General features: G+C 40.9%; 1 protein-coding gene across 6 annotated transcripts in view; it reads left to right on the forward strand.

The window, feature by feature from the left end:
* The window catches only part of foxp2 (forkhead box P2), a 708,352-nt gene that overhangs the window by 614,149 nt on the left and 68,873 nt on the right, over positions 1-25,330 (forward strand). For 5 of the 6 annotated variants that reach the window (XM_080191073.1, XM_080191074.1, XM_080191075.1 and 2 more), the window contains 4 exons: positions 5,850-5,987; positions 6,699-6,845; positions 9,055-9,208; positions 15,044-15,254. In XM_080191073.1, coding sequence (XP_080047199.1) covers positions 5,850-5,987; positions 6,699-6,845; positions 9,055-9,208; positions 15,044-15,254 — 650 coding nt within the window. The remainder of the gene's footprint in view (positions 1-5,849; positions 5,988-6,698; positions 6,846-9,054; positions 9,209-15,043; positions 15,255-25,330) is intronic. The other variant, XM_080191077.1, reaches the window with a different exon arrangement.

A 25,330-nucleotide genomic window follows, 5' to 3' on the forward strand; every position in this document is an offset into this window, starting at 1 on the left:
GAAAAAACATGCAAGCCAGCAGACTAGAGGGCTTCTTGGATAGCTATCCAATCTTTGATCCGTTGTTATTAGCCGTCGGTATTCAGACAGAGTAATTGCCGAGCCTCTTGGTACAAGGTTCACAGTAAATCTACCTCAGTTTTCCCTTTTCTTCCTGCCTGCCTCCATTGAAGTTGACCTCTGTCAGTTAGAGTGCCTCATCAGTGACTCCAACCGCAGCAAGAGCATCTTAATGATCTGAAATTCTTCTGAGAAGTTGGTGATGTTTTCTCATCAGGATCCAATTTGGAGCGCTTTGTTCCATTCTTGAACTTGTCTTTGGAACCACAGAATAGCAAGTCAGTTTGTAGTCTTTTATATTTTTAGAAAGCCAAAATGCACTCCTGCAGGAAATAAAATGGCAAAGAAAAGATAGTATTTGAGAAAATTATTTGTTTTTTACTGATGTTTTATGAAGTGGCATGTTTCAAAAATCTTCTTGCACAACGGCAATACATTAAGGATATGGTACAAATGAAATAAACTTAGGACAAAATGCATTTCGGTTGACAGTAGATATTAATTTTCTAAATTCTGACAGCAAATTTAGCATCAATTACCTGATTATTTCAATATAGTAATTCAGATGTGTACAGAAATAAAGCAGAGGTACTGAGAATGGGATAGTTGATGCTAAACTGTTCCCTTTATGTGAGAATGTTTTCAGTAAGATTCGTTTGAAAATGCTTATTACTGTTAGCCCTTCATAGCCTCATCTTTAGAAGTAAAATTTACTGCAATTCAACCTCTATTCCTCTCTATTCACCACACTTGTCAGTCAGCTCAATGCTGTATCTACAGGAATGGAGGTGTTATATTCCAGCAATTATCATGTCATATACTTGAAAATGTAAATGAATGTGTGTGTAAAATTAAATTTATGGGTTGTCAGTGAAGAATAAGAACCAGGAGAGCAATTACTTATCTGCTTTCATCTCTCTCGCTCTGATACATCAGGCAGAAAACCATGCAGATAAATGCTGGAATTAGCATTATGCAGGTCTTAAAATGAATGGGCTGGTGTCTTGTGTTGCCTTCTATAGCTTTTGTTTTGAAGAGCAAGTGAAATTAAGATGATTATCATCCATCAATCTGCTAGAAAGACAGCGATTGAACAAAAGAAGCTTAAATTCCATGTTTACAGTATTTGGTTTTCAAAGAGAGTCAGCTTTATTGGGACAGTTTTATGTTTTGTTGCAACCATATTAGAATATTTTGTTTTTTTTTAACCAATGATTTAGAAATGCATTTTTCAGAAAAACTGAAGTGAGCAGTGTTGAACATTTAGCAACTGATGTCAAGCTAGTAATGTGAATTAGAAATGTACCTTAACACTGCAGTGACATGTATCAAAATTATTTAATAATCGAGTTAGATTAAAGCATCTACACATTGTAACTGGGTGTAGTATCTTGTCCCAGGCTCACTTATCTTTGGCAACATTCATCAGCAAAACTGTGTCTACAGTGTTTGTGTTTGAAACTTAAAGGTTCTAATTAATTTATTCATTCGTTTTAAATGCTTTTGATGTGACAATATAAATACTAGACTGTGGGCATTTGCCAGTTCAGTAAATGCTTCTGTAATGTAAAGTTTCAGACAAGGGCTAAGGTTTAAATGGTAAGATCAAAAATCTGCTGGCTCTAATTCACCAAGTTTTAGGACTCCGGGAACAATGCTGTAGATTTGTTTGAATATGAATGTGCAGTGGGATGTAGTTTGACCTTCAGCTGTGATTTCAGTTCATCAGGATTAGTCAAGCTAGGCGATCAAGACTGCTAATGCATAATGACTTATAAAATGAAAAATGTGTAGTGACCATGCAAATGTTTCAGCTAATCAAAGAGAAGAACTTTAGCTTTGAGAGAAAAGAACAACAAGGGCATGTCAAGGCCTAAAGTGAAGATGTGTGTAAAATAATCTGAGCAGCTTTATTAGCAAGAGAGGGGTTCCAAGTTTCATTTTGACCTCTTCACATATTGCACAGCCTATTACGTTGCATAAATAGTATCAAAAGTAAGATTGGATGAACAGTCTATTTTTTGCCTGGTAGAAATTGCTTTAAGATGATCTGATACAAAATTCACAAGGATAGTTCAAAGCTTTTAAAAATGCAGCCAATCTATTCCACATTCATTTGGCAGAATGGAGGAAAAGTATTTATTGTCTTTACTTAACATGCAGGGGTCAATTTTAATCCCATCCACCTGGTGGGAACTAAATGGATGGGCAGTTTAAACAGGAGTAGGTTACTTAGCTGCTCTCACCCTGACCATTTCTGAATTTAAACTCCAAGGTTTTGCAGATGCATAAGATGCCTGCCAAAAACTAGCAAGAGCTTCCTAAATTTATTCAGATCAGGGGCTTGTTTGCCTGGAAGCAGAGAAGGCTGAGGGGGGGACCTGATTGAGGTGTATTAAATTATGAGGGGCATCGATAGGGTGGATAGGAAGGAACTTTTCTTCTTAGAGGGGTCAGTAACCACGGGGCATAGATTTAAGTTAAGGAGCAGGAGGTTTATGGGAGATCCGAGGGAAAACATTTTCACCCAGGGGCTGGCGGGAATCTGGAACTCAAAGCCTGAAAGGGTGGGAAAGCTGGGAATCCTCAGAACACTTAAGAAGTATTTAGATGAGCACTTGAAATATAAGGCTCCAAGCCAAATGCTGGAAAATGGGTTCAAATAAACAGTTGCTTTATGGCCAGCATGGACACGATGGGCTGAAGGGCCTCTTTCAGGGCTTGCTGTAAAATACTACGACACTATGAAATTGGGCTCCAATTGTATCAACAGGATTCTGATACAATTTTACCAGAAGCTTGAACAGGGAGTTCACCGCGGTTTACCAATGCGCGCGCGTGCACCCCCCCAACCAAAATAAACTATATGAAGCTGCAGGCTGCAGAGTCCATTTAATTGAGTGCAAAACTTTGCTTCCTGGAGACCCTAGTAGTAGCAATGCACCCTCAAGCACCTTTGGAGAAGTGCAACCCATCCTGCCTTCCATAAAATCCTCTCAATACCCATCCTCCCTGCCTGTCACTTACCTGGAAGTTGAAAGCAGGCCAAGTTATCCCTGCTGGCACCTTCTCTGCTGCCTCATCCTTGTGGCATTTATAGAAGGGCTGGAAGCTGTAGTAAATTTCTGTGTCCTCCTCCAGTATTTGCTGAACGAAGCTTAACTCACCGGGACAGTTTATTGTTGGAAACCTGTTCATAGTTAAAATCTGTCCAATGGAAAATATTCAGATACCCTCAGAACCATGATCCGGAACATTCTGGCAGCTCACCCCGGCGGGATCTTCCGGTGCCGCCAAAGGTGCAGCCCTGCCGTGGGTTTCCCGACGATGAGGGGTGCATTCAATAAGAAACACCATTGACAAGGGCGGGACCGGAAGATCCCGCTGCCGCAAAACACGAGGCAGTTTGTGCAGAAAATCCCACCCAGTTTGTGGATCTTTACATCTGATATTTTCCATGTGCGGTACAAATTGCAAGATGTCTTCAACTCTGCCTCTCCCATCCCAAAGAATGATGTAGAAAATAACAGGAGGAGATTGCGGGATTTTAATTGAGGGTTCAGACTTTCACAAATTGTTGGGAATCTTTGATCTGCAAGCATAATATAAACCTTAAAACTGGACTGCAGCCATAATTACTTGTCATATACATGTTATGGCATTGATTTAAACACTTGTCCATAGTGTCACCAGTGATAATGCTAAAGCAGTGGCATAACATTGTTATATTATTTTCCTTAATTGTCCGAGTATCAGTTTTTTTATACAAGCACATTCTTGCTACATTGTATATTTTAGTTGGGGTAGGAAATAAGCAATTACAGACATGTAACATAGCGTACATGAATCCTTAGAATGATTGTTGGCATTATTCATGTCCTTCCTGATTCTAACCATTGCCCATTTTACAGGTTAATGACTAATATTTTATGTGGCTAAGTTCATCCTGTGCCTGAGTATAGTAAATCTTCACCAGGAGTCTCATACTTGTATTTTTAGATGTCTTACTATTATTGAGATGCTATTAGGAACTAGAGCTGATTGTGATATTTAACTTGGAAAAGTAATATATGTGGTAAGTGCTATAGTGTTACTTCTTTCTCCCTTAGCTCACATAGTGCTGTTTTTATATATATTTATAGCATTTTAAAAGACTTTTTTTAAACAGGGTAGCAAATTAAAACTGCATGAAAAATGTGAAGTTACCACAAGCGTGTTAATGCTTTTTTTCCTTTCGCCAACGTTGTCCTCACTTTTCTCCTGAATATGTTGGTTCCTTCAGCGCGTGGCTATATTGATTCTAATCACTTCCCTCCTCCCACCTCAACCCTCACCAAATTGGACATGTTTGAGCCTTTAGGGCATTTCAGTTGAACTCAGTCCTGTTCTCTCCTGGCAAAGATAAGCACAACTTTTGGGATAGGCCCCTGAATAGTGATAAGGTGCACTAACACTGACACAAGTTGGGGTTCTGTGCGCAACTGTAGGGCCTCAAAAGCATTCAGTGCATTATAAGGATAAGTTTGTTTAGTCTATTTGACTGATTGCCAAGACAAATGGTTAGATTTTTAGTTTCATGACTTGGGTGATAGTGTAGTCATTTGGAATGAAAATTAGATGAGTCCTAGAAAGGTCAGGTGATCTGCTCTGTAAGTCACCATCAAGCCAGCAAAAACAAAAATCGGCTCCTAATTCTTTTTTCCTCAGGGGTATGTTTATAATACTTACTATATTGTAAGTCATTTGGTAACAATTCACAAAAGTACACCACCCAGTTGACTGGACATTAGCATCAGTTTAAACTGTGTTATTAATAGATGCTTTAATTTTCTAGCAACAGAACATTTAGATGTTGCATATTAAACAAATTTTCATGTGAGGGTTTATTTTGATGTTATTGTTCCTTCAGTCTGTTGTGTGTCAACTGTCCAAGAAAAAAAGGTTTTAATTTATTTGAAGTGTTAACTGCTTATGATACATGTCCTTTGTTGTAACTTGTCAGCTTTACACACCCTGTATTGTTCCTGGCAAAACCAACCGCAATGAAATGCTTTTCTGGTGAGCTTAAGAAAATGCAAATATATGTTCATACATTGATTCTCAAGTGCTAAATTATTGTCCTTGTATTAGATGTAATTTTACAGCAAATATTTTGGGTTGATTTTGCTAAGGAATTTAAAAATTTAACATGTATTTTCTCAGTTAAAAATAGTCTCCACTGAAAAGCCATTGAACGATGATTACCTTCAAATTGAAAAAGTTGTTAAATTATATCAGATTATATCACTTGTTACTATAATAACTCATTTTCTGAATTTGTCATATCACTTTCTTAATCGTCCGTAAGAAAATGTTAAAGAGAAAATGTTTACACTGATTTTTTATTTATATTAGAAGGTATTTGCCTTTTCAAGGAAGAAAGTAATTGCTTTTTTCAGAGGTTGAATAACTTGGCAGGTTGACAAGCTTTTCAGATTATGAGCTGGTTAGTACAAGCAATGCCTTCAAATAGTGTATCTCAAAAAAGCTGCTCATTGTACTCCTCCATCTCTTACTGCAAGGTGTTGCTCATACAGTACAACAGCACATAAGGAAACAATGTAATTGCCACAAGAAATCTTGTAGGAGCATGTCTGTGCTGAGGGTAGAAGACAAACATTGATTCTGGGCATCTCGCCGTTTTTGAAAATGTTGTTCCTTCAGCAAGTGCTGCAAGACCAAGCAAAGCACGCAGCATGTTGCAGAATGCTGGTTTGGCTTGATGTTGTGAATCTCTCTTGCTGGAGCAGGTGCCTGTGTCAGTGGCCATGATGACTCCCCAGGTGATCACCCCTCAGCAGATGCAGCAGATCCTTCAACAGCAAGTGCTGTCCCCACAGCAGCTTCAGGCTCTACTTCAACAGCAGCAAGCAGTCATGTTACAGCAGGTACGAGAACACCCGCAGCACACCTGCTTTTGACAAGTCACACATAGAATTGAAATTGTTTCATTAAGCCCAATTGCAATTGTACAGTGTTATAATGTGATAGTTTAATCAAACACATATGCTTTGCCAAAATTAGCATTCATTAAAAAAAAGTTTTGCGAACAACCATTTCTTTTCTGTTTTTTTTAAATAACATGCATATGTTCATTACTGAATATACATTTAACATGTAAGAGCTCCACCGAAAATGTGAGCAAAAAAGTTTAAAATATTGGCATTTGCTTTATTTTTAATGCAAGGGAATCACAGGTTGTTTCTTATCATGTTATCACCATTAAAATTATTTGGAGTTTTATGAACTGCTTTGCATATCATCTATTTATTCAATTAAGTAGCTCACAGGCCACGCTGTTAGCTGAAGATATCTGTGTAAAAAAAAAGTGATATCTGAAAAAGCAATATAAGAAGTTTTCGATTGTAATAGCATCCTGCACAACCATATTCAGGATCTGTTCAGTCATATCATTTGAAATTGCAGCCCTCTGACATCCAGCTGAATGGACTGACAGATTAATTAACTTTCTGCTAAGAACTTAACCATGGGGTTTGTCTCAAAAAAAAGACACAAATTTGCTTCACTTTACCTTCTGATTCCTTTTCGCCCTTCTAATTTTGGCACCATGTTGTACAGCAGTATCTATTATTTTTCAGCAACAGCTTCAAGAGTTCTATAAAAAACAACAGGAACAGTTGCATCTTCAGCTCTTGCAGCAACAACAACAACAACAACAACAGCAGCAGCAGCAACAACAGCAGCAGCAGCAGCAACAACAGCACCCAGGCAAGCAATCAAAAGAGGTAGGTTACTGACTAACTAGGCTGCCTACATAATAGTTTGGGGTGAAAGGGGGCGGGGGAGAGGCGAGAAAAAGATCACTTTTTTTTCCATAACAAGGTTCTGGTTGTCAAAGGTACATTATTAAGATTTTGCTGAGTCTAATAACAATGACAGTAATACTTTCACGTTCCTCTCCTTTCCGGCATGGAACTGGAGAGTTATAATCCAAAGCTGCCGTCTTTTAATGTTCACTAATGAATCACAGTGTACAAAGAGCAAGCCGCATGATGGACAAAGTACTGATTATCTTGTAGTCACAGAGATTCCGAGTTGGTGAGGGAGCCTCAGTTTTTTCCTCAGAGGTACAGCTCAGAGAGCATGCAAATTTAGCCTACTGTTAAAAACCCAGGTTGAGTATAGACTTCAAAGTCACAGGTCCCTGATTAATGAACTGCTACTGTAGGTTTGGACTGGCGAGCAGAAAGTTACAGTTTGATGTGCTCATAAATCAACCTGACAGGCCTGTTTCCCTGGCCTACCTAGCTCTTGTCAGCAAACTGCATCAAATATAAACATAATACAAACAAAACATGTTGAAGTAGTTAAATTGATCAGCAGGTATCGTGGACATTGTCTTCAAGAAACACATTATGCAAACGTACAGGAAACAGCATTGACCTCCTGAGGCATTGTTTCTGTTTGGATTTGTGAACAGAATTTCATGCAGCCATCAAATATGGAATAGAAATTGCTCCCTTATTTCTCCTGAGGCTTTGGGCCATCCACATGACTTGCTCCATTATGCAGTCTGTTTTCCAGTGAGTGCATCAGAAGTTTTCCTTTTCCCCAAACTAAAGCAAAAGGTCTTCCACAGCAGCTTGTCTTCCTCTGAAGTGTGACTGCCTTCTCATATCCTCTTGAGTCCCAAGAACTCCAGTTTGTCTTGTAATGCCTCAAAAAATTGGAAGTTAGACTCTTTCCTGTAATAGGGCATTTCTCTGCCTTGAATGTATTCCCAGTTTTAATGTATTCCGACAAGAGAAGAAAAGAAAGCTAACAGGGCAATGCTATGAGGGCTACATCCCAGTTTACTAATAGATCACTTGAGACCACATTCATGGGCCACAAAGGACTAAACTTATTCAGCTGCAAAAGCAGCATTGACTATAAAGATCTACTGCTGTGAGGATTTTATACAATGGGCATGGATAAATGTAATGTTATAGGTGACCTTAGCATTTGGAGGGGTTTTTTGGTAACTGAAATTAGTTGTTCTAATCTTTACAAAATATGTGTTAACATTTAGTAAGCATTTGAAGAAAGTATTTGGATTCATGTTTTTGTCTTGGTTTATATGAGTGGTATTAACAAATTAGTGCTTATGACATGTTTGTTAAAAGGATGTCATATTCGTGGAAAGCATTTGGCAAACCTTTTGGGTTTGTTCATATATTAATAAGTAAGAAAAAAATTAATAAGAAAAATCATTGAAATGTTACATCATGTCATCTGCGTATATATTAGCATGATGAAAATAGTACCCATCTCTTCCAGATTATTTTGCTCTCCGAACACAAACAGATTAGTCATTCATTAACAAAAGTGGTGCCAATTTAAACCATGAGGAGAAATATACCCAAGTTTCTTGTTAGTGGACTGAAGCACACAAGTATAAATCAAGCACAGTTTTGAGTAAGATTTTTATTCTTGCACAAAATTGCTCCTATCACTGTATACTATGCCCCCAGAAATTAATATTGTAATAAACGTTTTATAGTTAAATCCTGAAATAACATTTTTTAAATTCCGAAGCGATGAACATATATAATTACAAGTGCCTTATCAGCAGAGAGAAAGTTGAATGCAGCCTGTGCTATATTTTATTCCAGTTATGTTTTTCTTTCTAATGATCCTGAACAAGGAGATGACCCATTGCAAGTCGATCTTGGGTGCCTGTTTTGAAAGTGAGCGCATGATCCACCCTGTGAGAACAGCACCAAAGATGGTTAGCACACCTTACATGGGGCAAAAAGCATAAGATTTCACTGTTTATTTTAGAAACATTTTATATTTTGATAGTGTCCAATATTACAAATAAATAACGCTTAAATTTATCAACAGTACTGGATAAGGACGTTGTTTTTCTAAAGTCATGAGATTTGCAACTGTTGATTTCTTGTGGGTTTAGTTTCTGTTTTACATTTTATGATTGCATACATGTTTTCACAGCAGCAGTTGGCAGCCCAACAGATTGTCTTCCAACAGCAGCTTCTCCAAATGCAACAAATCCAGCAACAACAGCATTTGATGAACTTACAACGTCAGGGACTCATTACTATCCAGCCTGGACAGCCGTCCCTTTCAGTCCAATCTCTGCCACAAGGTACTGGATTGTAAATCCTACTGAAAGCTGCAGAAGCTTTTATTGCAATATTGCGATCTTGCTATTTATTTAGTGTGCGAAATAAAATTTAAAATATTGAACGTATAACGTGGAGCAAACTTATAGCAAATTCTGACATTATCACATTAACGTTCTATCCGAAAAGTTAGAAGTAAACATGTACAGTAGCAATAATGTTGTTTCTTTCTATTGTGACATTTGCCTCCAGGAAACATTTAGGGTAAATTATCACGATGGTCAAATAATACCATCCCAATCATTTTGCTTTTGCTATGATTGGAGTTTTTATTTAATAGGGATATGACTCCAATTTTCAGGAAGCAGAAAATGCTGGAATCTCAAAGCTTTCACAAGAAAATTGAAATGAATATTTATATAAATGTCTACAAATGCAGTGCATAACTTTTGCAATAGCAAAATATTGGAATGTTAAAAGTGAATGAAAATCTATTAGAAGGAAATTGATTTACTTTCTACTTTTTTGTCCTGGTAAAGAAACTTTTGAATCAAAGAGCAAAATCAATAAATTGAATCTGATGTACAATAATATTGCAAGCAATTCAGTTACCAAGCCAATTTCTTATGTCTGCCGAAGTGTATCATCCAACAGTAACAGCAAGTCTGCAGAAGCTGTCACTGTTGCTGGTACTTAAAGAACATTTTTAATAGTCTGACATTTTAAAAAATTATATATCATACAAATTAGGAGCTAAATTGATTCAAATCAGTTTACTATAAAATGGACAATAATAATTTCATGATTTTGGCTCACATTGGATTTTAATATTTGAATGCTTCATTGTAAGCTTGACAGAGTTTTTTTAAGTGATGTTCGTTTTCCTGAATGCTATTGCTGTCAAATTATTGTAAAAAGAACAGTGCTTAAAACTGTAACTGATCCATGATAAATTCCAGAAAATGCTCAGAAAAGCTAACCAAAACATGTTACCACATATACTTCAGCAATCTACTCTAATCTGCTAATTTACACCATACGCGTATCACTCTATTTTGTTTATCTTGTTTCCCAAAAAATGGATGATTTTACATTGAAGTAGGTGGCCTCTACAACTGAGAAGACAGCTTGTAATGAAGCATAAATAGAAATAGAACTGGGAAGGTGATTCTGAGAGTAAGGTGAAAATTTTCACTCCTGATTCAGGAATGCAGAGTCAACTCTGTGAACATGACTCAGGCCCCCCACCCGCCATGGTCTGATTTTTTTTTCCCAGCAGGGTGGCATGGCTGTTAACAGGAACCAGGCCTGTAGTATAAGAGTCTGGCACATATAGACTTTATGTGGGACTGACTACAGTGCAGCCCACACAACGATGTATGAAAACACATGATCTGAACCTAGGTATCAGTCTGGTGTTGGACAGAGCCATGTGCTTAAGTAAGCAAGGAGGCAGCTCCTAGCTGGGACTCATAACTGCAGATATGTACATAGTACTTAAATGCATACAGTTAACTTACTTAAGAGTATGAAGATTTCAGTATGATCTATCAAATGATAATCAACACCCTACAACATGGTGGCAGTAAATGGCAAAACCCAAAGTCTCACAGTCGTTGCTGATATAATCTAAAATGCTGAAGGACTAAAAAAATGTCGAACAAGCATTGTGACCTGAAGAAAGGCTTGAGAAGCGAAAGTATGGACTAAAATCACCAAACAAAAGCTCCATAGAAAGGCTTGGAAGGTGAAGGCAGAAATTTAAAATTTCTGGATCTCTTAGCAGTCCACCTTCAGTTCCCAGATCAAGGAGTCAGTGGACTGAGCAAGGATGAGTGAAAGTTTTTAAATTCCACGATAAAGCAAGTCCTGAAAAACTTTTAAGTAGTTCAGAGGTCAGAAATTACTGTTTCAAAAACTCCATTGGAACCTGAACATATCCAAGCTTGCTCCAAAACGAAAATAGTTTATTGATTAATTTAGAAGAATTCCAATTAAAGAATCAGCTTTAAAGACCATACTTCCACGACCCTAAAATATAGCACTGAAATGGGAAAGTCTGCAGCTGAGCACAACACTATTGTAGTGGGAGCCTGCCAAAACCAGCAAATCCAAGAAAGACTGTGGCAGAGTATTAATGTCACTGGACTTGTAATGCCGTAACCCAGGAGGCTAATGCTCTGAGGTCATGGGTTTAAACCCCACACAAGCAGCTGGAGGAACTTAAATTCAATTAATAAATCTGGAATTGAAAGTCTATCTCAGTGATGGTAAACATTAAACTATCATTGATTGCATTAAAAATCCATCTGGCTCATTAATGGCCTTTGGGGATGGAAATCACACATCCTTCCCTGGACTGGCCTACATATGATTCCAGACTCTCAGCAATATGGTTGACTGTGTACTGCCTTCTAAAATGGCCTAGCAAACCACTTAGTTCAAGGACAATTGGGGGTGAGCAACAAATTTTGGCCTTGCCAGTGACACCCATGTCCCATGAAAGGTTATGTATTCAACCAAATGACAGTGTCATTTTGAATTTCTATAACTTAAACTTGAATCTACATTTCAAAACCTTTTAATCATGGATCAAATATCCAATTTACCAGATCAGTTTGAACTTTTTAAACAATTGGAGGACATCAAATCTAAGTAGAAAGTCAGAAAAATCCAGACTAATACCTTTTTATACTGTTTTGGCAAACTTGCTGATGAAGTAATTGTAAATAGTGTATTGATGAATCCTCACCCAGATTCAATGAAATATTAAAAGCCTTTGATGAATATTTTAATCTCCATGTTTCGGAATCCACAAGAGCTTAAAAAGGAACACAAAGAACCCCTAGTAAAGTGCCAAAAGGGTAAAAGACAATTTTCAAGTAAACTACACCAGGGTACTTTCTAGATGTCTGGAAGGTATAGATTTTTGGGAATCCTGACACAATACCTGCACTGCAACAGCAGTGACAGAGCACAGTGAGCAGCTGCAAAAGGAAAATGAAATAAAGTGGAAAATGTTTGTATCAGAACTGAATTTGAAAATCTGAAACTCAAAATTCAAACTTGTACCCTTGCAAACACGTGATTCTAAAATCATTCAATGAGCAAAACTGTTCAAGATCTGAGCAAACAAATTTTTGAAGTGTCACAGAGGTACAAAAAAAGAGCGATGGGGAAAATAGTTGGATATTTGGAAGGAAGCTTGGAAAACATTACATTTCCAAAAGAGATTTATGAGGTGATAAAAATCAAGAATTTAGAATGGCAAGAGAAAGCAGACGTTCTCACAAAGGAGTGTGAGGCGTCTGAAAAGCAATTAGCAGAAACACAATGATGCAATGTGAGTTTAAATGACAATACAGAGGAATTACATTCTACCAAGGAAAAAACTGATGAGTATAGAGGATCAATTTACACTTAGGAAAGATGAGTATGATGAAAAAAACATTAGAACTAATGAGAACACTGGAATGTTGTCTCTTTGAAAGAGAACATGAAACACTTAAATGGTGAACTTTTAGATACAAATTCAGCAAAAATGAGCCTTCAATTAAAATTTGATGAACTGTAAACATCAGAGGTCTATAGTAAACATGGTGCAAGATGCCAGGAACAGGGAAGAAATTGCTTGAAGGCAGAATTAACAACCAAAACCAATGACGTTTTTGAACTTTGGTCCAATCTGAACAACATGAAGAATGGAATGTGCATGATGGAAGAACAAATCTAGACTTTAAAAGCAGAAAAGGGAAATTCTATAGATCAGACAGAGGGTCTAACAGATGAATTGAAAGAATATAAGAAGTAATCAGTCAGCATGGAAGACTCTGAAAATAACTGAAAGCTGAGGTGAAGGTGTTAAACTTCTACAAGAGTTCTATAGATAACTGAACAGAAACAACTCAGCTTGTTGCTGAGCTGAACAAAAAGTTCAAAAACAACTGGAAAAAAGTGCTCAAGTATTTGGCTATAATTATGAAACAAGTGGGAATGAAGGTACCATTGTTAAAAATTGAACTTCCATATAAGTCATGGCGAGTGTTTGGTGAAAGGAAAAGAATAAACGCTATGGGTGTGAGCACAGCCTGGAATGAATCAACAACTACCATCATCTCAACTGCCGGATCGACAAAGAGCATGGCTTTAATACACCTCACATCTATCCATCACTGATACCTTTTGCTTTTACCTCCTCATCATTACTTGGCTTCATCACATTTCTCTATCACTGCTGTTGAAATTATAACCCGCACTTTTGGCACCATTGAATTTGATTTCTTCAGTTTTGGTTTTGTTGGCTTCCTGAACTTTCTTCAAAAATCTATAACTCAGTCAAAACTCAGCCATATCCCGTCCCTCACTACATCCCACAGATCCATTATCATCATCATAGTTTAAATCCATTAGCTAACTCTTTCCAAATGCATTGTTTACTTTGGGGTGATAAGTGACAAATACACAAGTATTAAGTGATGATCATTTCCTGGCAAGAGAAAATCTGATCTTTCCCCTTGACACTCAACAACATTAGTATTGCTGAATACTCCATCATCAACATCCTGGGAGTCGTCATTGACCAGAAACTGAACTGGATCATCCACATAATTACTGTGACTGCAAGAGCAAGTCAGAGGTTGGGTGGCAAGCAACTCACCTTCTTACTTCCCAAAGTCTGTACACCAAAGAAAAGGCATAGGTCAGGCATATAATAGAATATTCTCCACTTGCTTGGATGAATACAGCTTCAACAACCTCAGGAAGCTCAACAGTATCCACGACAAAGCAGTCTGCTTAATTAGCGCCTCAACCACCACCTTAAACATTCAGTTCCTCTGCCACTGGTGCACACTGGCAGCAGTATACACCATCTACAAGATGCACTGCAGCATCTCATCCAGGCTACTAAACCAGCACCTTCCAAGCCTGCAACTTCTACTACCTAGAGGAACAAAGTAAAAGAAGCATGGGAACACTGACAACTACGAGCACCCCTCCAAGTCACACAGCAACCTGATTTGGAACTATATCGCGTTCCTTCATTGTCACTGGGATAGAGCCCTGGAATTCCTAACAGCATCACCCAGATGCATTGCAGTGCTTAAAGAAGAAATCTGAACACTCTTTTTTTTCAAGGCAATTAAGGATGAACGACAAATGTTGGCCCTACAGCGACGTCCACATTCCATGAATGATGTTTTTAAAATTTCTTTTAAAAGTGAGGTAACTTTTTATCTTTATTGGCTGAGCATTAAGCATTGTTTAGGCAGGACAGAGAAGAAAATCAAGCAGAAAAGATAGTGTGCCAATAATGGGCTCTGCCTGATTTTCCTTTTGTTGAAGTCACACAGCTCTGTGACAAGTATATCATCATCTGTTTTCCTCTTTGCACTTCACTCAGATGATGCTTAAACCCCAGATTGTAAAGGCAGAGATCCACTAAAATGTGTCTTCATCATAGTGTCAGGGTACTCCGTTCAAAATTTCAGGCAAGGCATTTTAAAACTTGGGCATTGAGGGCTGATTGTTTGGAATTCAATCAGAGATATAAACTTGGACTAGTGTTAAGAAATCCATAAATCTCACACTTGAGTTATCAAAACACCATTACATAGGTTCACAGTCTTTGACAGGAAAACCCAAAGGACTTTTATAGCTATATTAGAAGAGCTTGCTGAGGTCATGATAAATGGTGTTAGCAAAGAAAAAGCATAACAATTCAAGTGAATATTTGGTCATTGTTCATAAGTAGTTGAACCAATACACATTTGGCATGAAAAATAGATAGACTAATGCACCTAACTTGTGCAACCCTTATTTATTCATTTCTGTATCTGTGCTGTAATTTTCTTTTCCAGGTTTAAGCCCTGCAGAGATTCAGCAGCTCTGGAAAGAAGTGACCGGGGTGCACAATATGGAAGACGGCGTTTTGAAGCACGGTGGGCTGGATCTCTCTACCAATAATTCCTCCTCTACTACCTCCACTACCACTTCCAAAGCATCACCACCAATAACTCACCATTCGTTAATGAACGGACAGGCTTCAGTTCTCACGACAAGAAGGGATAGGTAAATATCTCAGATAGATTAAAGTACCCTCTTCGCGCATGGTGACAATGGGGAGAAATTTAACCCCACAAAATGGTAGGCTTGGGAGGTTAATTTACTGAAAGTCTGATGCTTGACCGCTTCGCACCTCCCCCCACCCCACACAAACAGACACGCACACAAAAAAAAAACACCTTCAACCCACTTTTGGTTTGCAGAAAATTGGGATGGACTGCTTGGGGTTAGGGGTGTGGATTTGTTGGGGAAAACCCAACTTTAGGAGTTCCTGTGTATTATCGACACATCATCCCATTACTCCTGGATCTATCTGAAAATTCAGCAAACACATATTTCTATTTCTGTTACTTTGCTTGGAGGTCTAAAATTATTTTTCAGATAGTGATCAGGAATATTTCTGTGTGTAACTGCCTTCAAGATTGTTATAGGTGTAAGACAAGCTTTACTTTAATATCCCTCCTCATAATTCCTTGCTGTTCTTTTCTCCTCCTTGGATTTTGACTATGATCATGTTCCAGTTAGGACGTATTCCTTTTCTGATCCCCCATAGGTTTTCTGTTTTCCTGAAAGAATGATGTGGATGTGCCGGCGTTGGACTGGGGTAAACACAGTAAAAAGTCTGACAACACCTGGTTTTAGTCCAACCGATTTATTTGATAGTAAACGGACAAGCTTTCGGGTTAGCCCCTTCGTCAGACTTTTTTCTGAAAGAACACAGCAAGAAGTCTGACAACACCAGGTTTAAGTCTAACCGATTTATTTGATAGTAAATCTCCACATTTCTGAAAGAATCCAGCAATATTTTAATGAACGTATAGCGTACACCTCCAGAATCCTATTGCAATTCACCACTTGTTTTGGGTTAAATTGTGGATTTTTGTTTTAGTGAAATGAATGAACAGTTTCCTGCTTTGATTTGAAAAGAACACAAGATCCCCATGTAGCACTTGAAGAAATTTGTTCACAAATCCACGACAGAATGGCATCAATTGCATCCAGACATATTACAGAATCCCTACAGTGCAAAACGAGGCCTTTCAGCCCATCAAGCCTGCATTGACAATAATCCCACCCAACCCTATCCCTGTAATCCCATGTATTTACCTTACTAATCCCCCTGACACTAAGCATCAATTGGCCAATCCATCTAACCTGCATATCTTTGGAGTGTGGGTGGAAACTAGAACACCTGGAGGAAACCCATGCAGACATGGGGAGAACATGCAAACTCCACACTGTCACCCTAGGTTGGAATTGAACCTGGGTCCCTTTTGCTGTGAGACAGCAGTGCTAACCGCTGAACTATCATGCCATATCATGTCACACTTTTTTGATTGTCCACTAAAAAAAAGTCTTGCCTTTCTCCCTTTAGAGATGCTTTAAATGTTTGCATCTCAAGGAACCAAAGCTAAGACTCATCATAGCTCCATGGGCCACTGCTTCAACACCGCTTTTTGGGGCTGCATTCTAGTATGCTTTTTCCTTGTATTTGCAAAGAACATTTTTAAGATGTTGACCAATGGAGAGAACTGACGAGTGTTTCATGTGATTTAATGAGAAATATTAAAACATTCTCAATTGGTGAATGCCTCTCATTATGAATAAATTAAAGTTAACCAAGTAAATTATATTTCTAAAAATATATACTTGTGAAAGAGTTAGCAATTCCATGGATAAGTGCTATTTGGAATTTTTTTACACTCTGGGAATGTCTTTGGTAACTCATTCATTGGATTATTTTGTGTTTCCTGATTTTTTTCCCAGTTTTCTAGTAACTACTGACACAATGGTTAGCCACTTTGTGAAGGCCCTGATCTATGTATGCATTGAACCAACCACTAGGAAGCATGCAACTGGTCTCACTCTTCTGCCTGCCATCACCAGTGCTCTTTTTGCCTTTAAGCAACCGAAATAAGGCCAACAATAAGATGTCTAATAGGTTGTACCTATCTCCTTCAAAATCATAAATCTTGCATTATTGTTTTAGGACACTGTTGTGGAATTATGATTATGAGACCTTGCTCCATGTGAAATGCCTTTCACATTTTACAGTTCCTTGTGTGGAATATCCTCTTTTCATCTTCTATTATGTTACAGCAGCTGACAGCCACATAATATTTGCAGTCAAATTAGCATATCTGACCTATTCTGACATTGCATCCATCACTTTCATGCCACAACTCTAATGCTATCTTCTCTCTCTCATGCCACTCTACCATTACTCCCATGCCATTACGCCCATGCCGGCCCAATCCCATGCCATTCCACTCTTCCCATGCCCAATCCCTTGCTATTGCAACCTTTCTGTGCCACCCTCGCATGACATCCATCCTTTCCCATGCTATCTTAATCCAATGCCGTTCCATTTCCCATGTTATGCTCTGATGCCATCCTTTCCCTCCCATACCATCTCTATCCCACGCCATTCCATCCATCTCATGCCACTTTTCCCTCTCACTCTTCCCATGCCATTCTTATCCCATACCTTTGATGCCATCCATTCCCTCCCACTTCTCCCATGCCTGTCCATTATGTGCTATTCCAATACTTTCCAGGCAATCACTCTCATTCCATTCCCATCATATTATGGCAGTCCACCTCCCATGCATGCCCTTTCATGCTATCCACCTCCGTGCTGACCAAACTCCACCTCCGTGCTATCTCCCTATGACTCCTATGCACTTCCTGCCCCCACTCCTGTTATCCAAAATCCTCCCCAAACTCCTTCCTTTCTGCTGTTTGTTTTCTTTGCCAACCCTTGCTGCTGCCACCATCACTGCCAACCAGTGGCAGTCAGACATGGGCCATCCAGCCCAGTCCTCCATGTCTCCAAGTTTCTCCAGTTGCACCAGGCTCTGCACACCAAATCAACCCAGCAACCAAAGTGCGAATGGACAGAGACTGGGCATTATTATTATAGATCGTCTGTAAAGACTCTGGCCATGAAATTCAGCTCCATTTCACTTTAAGCATCGGTTTGACCAAAGCCTGAAACTGCAAAGATTTCAGCTGGAATCATTTACTGCATGTTCCATGCAGCATACTCTGACTATTCAGAGGCTAGTACAGGTGTGCAATGCATGCACTACAAGCATTCAGAATGGACAGACAAATCATGCTATCAAAGCAGCCACCAACGTTAATATGAAATAAAAGCATGCTTCAAATACGCAGCAGGTCTGGTTGCATCTGTGGAAAGAGAAACTGAGTTAATGGTTCAGGTTTGTGGTTTTCTTTCATCAGAAGAACCTGATGTCAGTTTGGTGCACAAGTTGCCATTTTGAACTGCGCACGTCAAGTTAATCACTCCCAGCTGAACATGTGTTCTGTTTTAGGAGGGAATCTGCATTAACATTATTCCAAGGTCAAATCATGCAACCTTTAAGCTTTTGACTTTGTTTTGCGGATGCATAGACTGTGTAAAGTACTGTGCTGAGTGTTATTGGAGAAGTTTTAGAAACTTCTTGGTTTCGCAAAGGAGTGGAGCCAGACTTTATCAGGGAGCTCAGTGGTTTTGGGTGGCCTATTGGGGAAAATCTGCTTCAGTAACGGAATCTATGGTTTCATTTCCTCTTGGGCTGCAGCATGATTTGGAAATGGAGCAGAGGAGGCTGAGAGAGGGAAGGTCTGCAGAGGGGGAAAGGAGGAGAGCTTTCAATAACAGACCCTCCCCACTTCTACCTCACCTGAGCTGACTCCGAGGCCCCTAAGTTTCACTAAGGACATAGTGACTGAACAGATCCAGCTTCTACAACCGGACCCGCACAGCGGGGAAGAGGACAGCATTGACAGTGACTTGTCATCATCGCTCTCTGTTCTTACATCAATTGATCAGTGGGACTAGGGAGTGTTAGTAGATTTCTCAGTTCACCAACTTTGGTTCACCATCAAGAACTAGAAGCTGACGACATGGGTGATTCTTGCTGTGCCACCTGATAGCGCAGGAGCAGTACACTACAACAAGGGAAGGTGTGTCAAGGAACAAACCATCAGTGCCTTGAAACAATGCTTCCACTGCCTGGACCACTGTGAGGCCACCTTTCAGTAATAGCTGGAGCATGTCTCCAGGCTCCTGGTGATCTGCTGTGTCCCCCATAACCTTGCTATCAAGAGGATTCAGTCCTGATCACTTAGTTTTTAGATAACAACTCAGAAGTAGGAGGAGGAGAAAGCAGAGGAAGGAAGGAAGGAATTGTCTGGGACTCCCTCACCCCAGCTGCATTGTTTGTAAGCAGATATTCAAATTCCAATTCCCCTGAGACTCTTCCTCACATCATAGTTGCTGTACAATTCCCAACCTTTCAACTTTCCACTACAGTCACAGCCAAAATTCTGGGATAGAAACCACCAACATTCCATAATAATTTTGTCCAACAATACTTCAGATGGCCCTGAAGGCCCTGAAGGACAGCTCTGAGTCTCGTGGGCCTGGCTTTGGACAGCTCCAACTCAGTACAAGCAGCAGAAATCTGGAGCTGGAAACAGCGAAGGCACAGACCGGGTGACCACAGTCGAAGCACAAATGCTGTCCTCCTTAGAGAGGACATCAGTTTGGAGCAACACAGCTAGAGTCACTGCCACTCCCCTGGGCAGACATTTCAGCAATTATAGTAATGACCATAAGACATCGGAGCAGAATTAGGCCACTCAGCCTATCGAGTCTGCTCTGCAATTCAATTATGGCTGATGTTTTCCTCATCCCCATTCTCCTGCGTTTTCCTCATAACCCCTGACCCGTTATTAATCAGTAATGTGTGAGAGTCTGCCAACGTCTTTGAACATGAGTATATGTGAAGTATAAACTTTGAACATGAGTATGGCAGCAGTCTGAACCTGCACAGCACCAAACTGTTTACATATCAACAAGCAAAGTCTCATGACTGCAGTCTGAGCTTTTGTTGGGCATCTTCTGCCTCTTCTGCAGTAGAAGCTAAGAACTACTTGCAATCACTCTGCATCACGGTTAGGGCCACGTGTGCTGTCATGAACTTCACCATCTACTTCCATGCAGTAAAAGATGGGTTTCATCTCTGCACGAAGCCTTTTGCCAAGTTGGATTCAGACTACTTATGGATCCTGTCAGTAACAACAGGCTCTGTGGCTGATTTGGCAATGCACTAAGCATCTGTCTGCACGTGCACATCAGCATTCTCCTGTATGTCACCCCATGCAAGTCCATATCCATAGAATTACTACAATGTAGAAGGAGGCCATTTGGCCCATCGAGTTTTCACCGACCACAATCCCACCCAGGCCCTATCCCCATAAGCCTATGCATTTATGCAAGCTAGTCCCCCTGACATTAAGGGCAATTTAGCATGACCAATTCACCTAACCCACACATCTTTGGAGGGTGGGAGAAAACTGGAGCACCCAGAGGAAACCCATGCAGACACAGGGAGAATGTGCAAACTCCACACAGACAGTCATCCAAGCTGGGAATTGAACTCGGGTCTCTGGCGTTGTGAAACAGCAGTGCTAATCGCATGCTGCCTCATCTGAATTAGTCTGCAACCTTGTCCTTCAGTGTGCTGGTGCATATATTATCGCCCTGGCTTGGCTGCAAACCACTCATGCCAAGGGGCTCACCACATGCTGATCTCAGCTCTGTGTCATTATCTGAGGTACATGCTGGCCAGTTACTGTCAAAGCTACCGCAGCCTGTGACTTTCAAATTAAATGATGGTGCCTCTTTGCCTGGGGTCAGATGTTGTTCTTCACAGTGATGATGGCCAGGTGTTTTAAAGCAGAAAAGCATAATGGGAGGGATAGGGCAGTGGTTACCTGCAGTCCCACTTCATGATGTGGAGATGCCGGCATTGGACTGGGGTAAATACAGTAAGAAGTCTCACAACACCAGATTAAAATCCATACAGTTTATTTGATAGTAAACCCACAAGCTTTCAGGGTTTGCCTGTTTGTCAGATGAGTGGAGCGTCCTGGTCTCAAATCTGGTTCTGGTCTCTGGTTTGAGACCAGAACTCTCCACTCACCTGACGAAGGGGCAAACCCCAAAAGCTTGTGGGTTTACTATCAAATAAACTGGTTGGACTTTAACCTGGTGTTGTGAGACTTCTTACTGTGTCTCACTTCGTGCCAGATGGCCAGATGGCAGTGGTGAAATTTCACAAGGTACAGGCAGAAACATTCAATATTCCATCCAATCAGGGTGGCATGGTGGCACAGTGGTTGGCACTGCTGCCTCACAGTGTTAGGGATCCGGGTTTGAATCCCTACTTGAGTCATTGTCTGTGTGGAGTTTGTATGTTCTCCCCGTGTCTATGTGGGCTTCCTCCGGATGCCGTGGTTTCCTCCCACATTCCGAAAGACATGCATGTTAGGTACATTGGCCATGTTAAATTCTTCCTCAGCGTATCTGAATTCGTGCCAGAGTGTGGTGACTAGGGGATTTTCACAATAATTTTGTTGCATGTTAATGTAAGCCTACTTGTGACACTAATAAATAAACTTTAAAACTTTGAATAAACTTCCTTCTGAATGTTCGCTGTCACACTGACGTAATGACCTCAGTCACAGTCAGCCCCGCAATCGAGTCACTGCCTCCTCCTTCAGGGAGTGTGGGCATGCCTGTCTCCAGTTAGTTTTTTGCCGCTCCCTGGAGTTATGTGCCAACTTGCCCAATAATTAGTGACAAATGATCATGAGTGCATTGCAATGTGTTTGGGTGATGCAGTGGCCACAGCTGAAAACTTGAGGTATGCAAAAGCAGTGTGAGGTGGGTACGAAACACGCAGTCACAGTCTGTGTCCAAGGGCGAAATGGAGTATCTAGGTGTTAGGCATGAATTCTGATTGGTGATATTGAACAATGGTGTTGTGTCTGCGTGGAGTTCTACCCACCCAATACCTCCCCTTCCATCCCTGCAACACTTTCTGGCTGTTTACTCCATCTTCAGTTTCCTCCCTTCCAGCCCTGGTATTAACACAGAACCTCCTGTAGCGTGAGTTCAGCTGCCCTTTAGTAGGGGCAGGCTGCCTGTAAGGTATTCAGGATCAGTGTTGTGCTGGCCATGCACAGACCAGGGTCTCAAAGTCATAGAGGTTTACAGCATGAAATAGGCTCTTCAGCCCAACTTGTCGATGCCGCCCTTTTTTTTTGATCACTAAGCTAGTCCCAATTGTCCAGTTTTGGCCCATATCTGTCTATATCTGTAACTGACTAAATGCTTTTTAAAAGACAAAATTGTACCTGCCTCTATTACTACCTCTGGCAGCTTGTTCCAGACACCCATCACCCTCTGCGTGAAAAATTGCCCCTTTTGTATCTCTCCTCTCTAACTTTAAACCTGTGCCCTATAATTTTAGGCTGCTCTACCTTTGGGAAAAGATGTTGACTATCTAGCTGATCTATGCCCCTTGTTATTTTATAGACCTCTATAAGATCACTCCTAAGCCTCCTGCGCTCTGGAGAAAAAACGTCCCAGTCTATCCAGCCTCTCCTTATAACTCAAACCATCAAGTCCTGGTAGCATCCTAGTAAATCTTTTCAGCACTCTTTCTAGTTTAATAATATCCTTTCTGAAATTGGGGTGACCAGAACTGGACACAGTATTCCAAGTGTGGCCTTACCAATGTCTTGTAGAACTTCAACAAGACATCCCAACACCTGTAGTCAATATTTTGACCAATGAAACCAAGCATGCCGAATACTTTCTTCACCATTTTGTCCATCTGTGACTCCTAATGAATATACAGCCTGTTTCACTCCACTCCATGCACACTACAATCCTGTTGAGGAGCAGATGGCATACAGGTTGCACAGTGCCTGCCTCAACAGGACCGGGCATAGGGAAATTGTACTTTTCAGTGATTGCCTGCATCTGATATTGGGCCTAATCCAATTCTTCCCCCCTCTATGCCAACCTGCATGCCGTTGGATGCAGGAAAATTGTACATGTTTTCTGCAATGGTGGCATTCTTTTCAATGCTAATCCAGTGAAGCCACAGCGAGTGTAGAAGTGTCAGTAAAGTCAGGCAGTTACTGCATTTATTGAGAAGAAAGGTCTTTATGAATCACAACAGACTTAAATCAGATAAAATATCATAATCCAGAAGAAAAATAAATGTTCAGACCAGTATTATTTCCCGGTTTTACTATTTTTTCCCTCAGGGAATGAAAGATATGATTATATCCATAACGGAGGTGAAGGCTGTCTGCTACACCCTTTTGTCTGAAACAACCTTGGCAGGTATCCTCTGGAGGGTTAGGACCTGGGGCACCCTGGCCTGCTTTCTCAGTTCTACTGTGTAGTAGTATCACCTTCCTTGGCCTGTGGAGCTGGAGCTGATGGGATCACAGGAGGGGATTCAGATGGGCAGGAAATTCATGGAGCCACCTGGGTGCATGGCCCTGGGATGTGTACCAGCTGACCCTCTCCCTGTGGGTGCCCAAGGGTCTCTGGCTTCCTGTTTGGCAGACAGCTGGAATAAGCTCAAGAAGCCCTGCCATCCTCTGATATTGGTACTGATGGGTGTCAACAAGTGCCTGTACCACGGAGTTCATGGCCTGCTGCAGTGCAGGACCGAAACCTTGCCCCAAGGATAATACTGTAGCCGCCACCCTACCAGCATTGACCTCAGTGCACTGGCCTATCACCACAATCATCTCAGACTGAAGGTGGACAGATTTCACCAATGCAGCTTTCAATCCAGGCAATGGAGCAGACATCTCTTCCTGATTTTGCCAAGCTTGTCTTTGGAGCTTCAGCAGCTGAACCAAAACTGAGTCCAGAGGCTCCTCATCTGACTTGGACTCAGCAGATTCCTGACCTCAGCAATCCACAGGGTGCCAGCATGTTGGGATGTCCCTGCCTCCTCCTGCTGTGGATCGGACATTGTGTTGTGATCACCAGATTGTTACTCTGAGGCTGCCCCAAGGTGTGTGTCTCAACATTAATGAAGGGTGTGGGTGAACGCTGTGACGGATCTCCCATTGAGGGCTATGAAAAAGCATTGTCAGTGCTGCTCTCTGAGCTGTGTCCAGGGATTGACTGGTAGACCCCTCAAGGCTGCTTCCCAAATGTGCTTCCATCCATCAGCAGTCTGGGATCTTCCCTCTTGTTATGTCAGCTTGTCCTGCATAAAGACGGATGGAGAGAGTGTAAGCAGGACACCTGCCAGGCCTGTTGATAAGGATGCCTGGCATGTTCAGGTGATGAGTGTGGCCATGGATGGGAGAGGACATGCTCCTCAAGGGTGTTGAAGCTGTGTGTAGGAGAGTGAGTGGTGCTGTCCTTTGAGTTGGCATTGCATTGACTGAGATCCCTGTGGATGTGTGAGGGGTTTGTGAGTGGTGCGTTGAGAGTGATGAGAAGAGTGACTTGCCCTGACTCAACAGAGGAGATCATTCATTTTCCTCCAGCACTGGATGGCAATCGTCACCGGAATAGATTGGGCAGTCATGCTGCCACTGCCTCCCACACTGGGTGAATAACTTTGCTGTGAGGTTCCTGTCCAGAGCATGGGTAGATGATATAATGATGGGCCTTCACAGCAGGCTTTCCAAGGAGGTGTCAAAGAACTTTGGGGCACATTTCCTGGCAGCCGTCACTTCCCGACAACCTGTGAAGTGTGGCTGCAATGCACTGGGATCACCTTTAAATGCGGGCAATCATTGAAGTGTTGAGATGATGGTGGGATGGGTGAATTTAGAGACTGCCCACCAGCGATATGGCATGGAACCTTTTCTAGAGAGTATTTGGCAGTAAGTGCCACACTAAATGAAAAGCGTGAAAAGCCTCCATTGCCACTGGCGGGCTGAATGCTGCTTTTCCCTCCCGGCATCGGTGTTTGCTGATTTTGGAGAAAACCTCGCCCTTGGTTTCAGCCTCCGCTGTCAAAGTGTGGTGCCATGATGTTAAATCATAGCGGTCAGCAAACACAGGGCTTAGGCTTGCATGTGACTTTGAAACAAATTCTCTGCTGCAATTTGGGCTTTTAAATTGTGGCCTCTGGCTTGAATTGACTTCTTCTGCAAATCATTCATCTTAGAATCTAATATCTGGGTCCTTCAATTGTTGACCAGGCCTAAGTAATAAACATGATTGTGAGACCTACGTA

The sequence above is a fragment of the Carcharhinus amblyrhynchos genome, chromosome 6, assembly GCF_965287045.1.
Source record: "Carcharhinus amblyrhynchos chromosome 6, sCarAmb.v2.hapA, whole genome shotgun sequence".
Taxonomy (NCBI): Eukaryota; Metazoa; Chordata; class Chondrichthyes; order Carcharhiniformes; family Carcharhinidae; genus Carcharhinus; species Carcharhinus amblyrhynchos.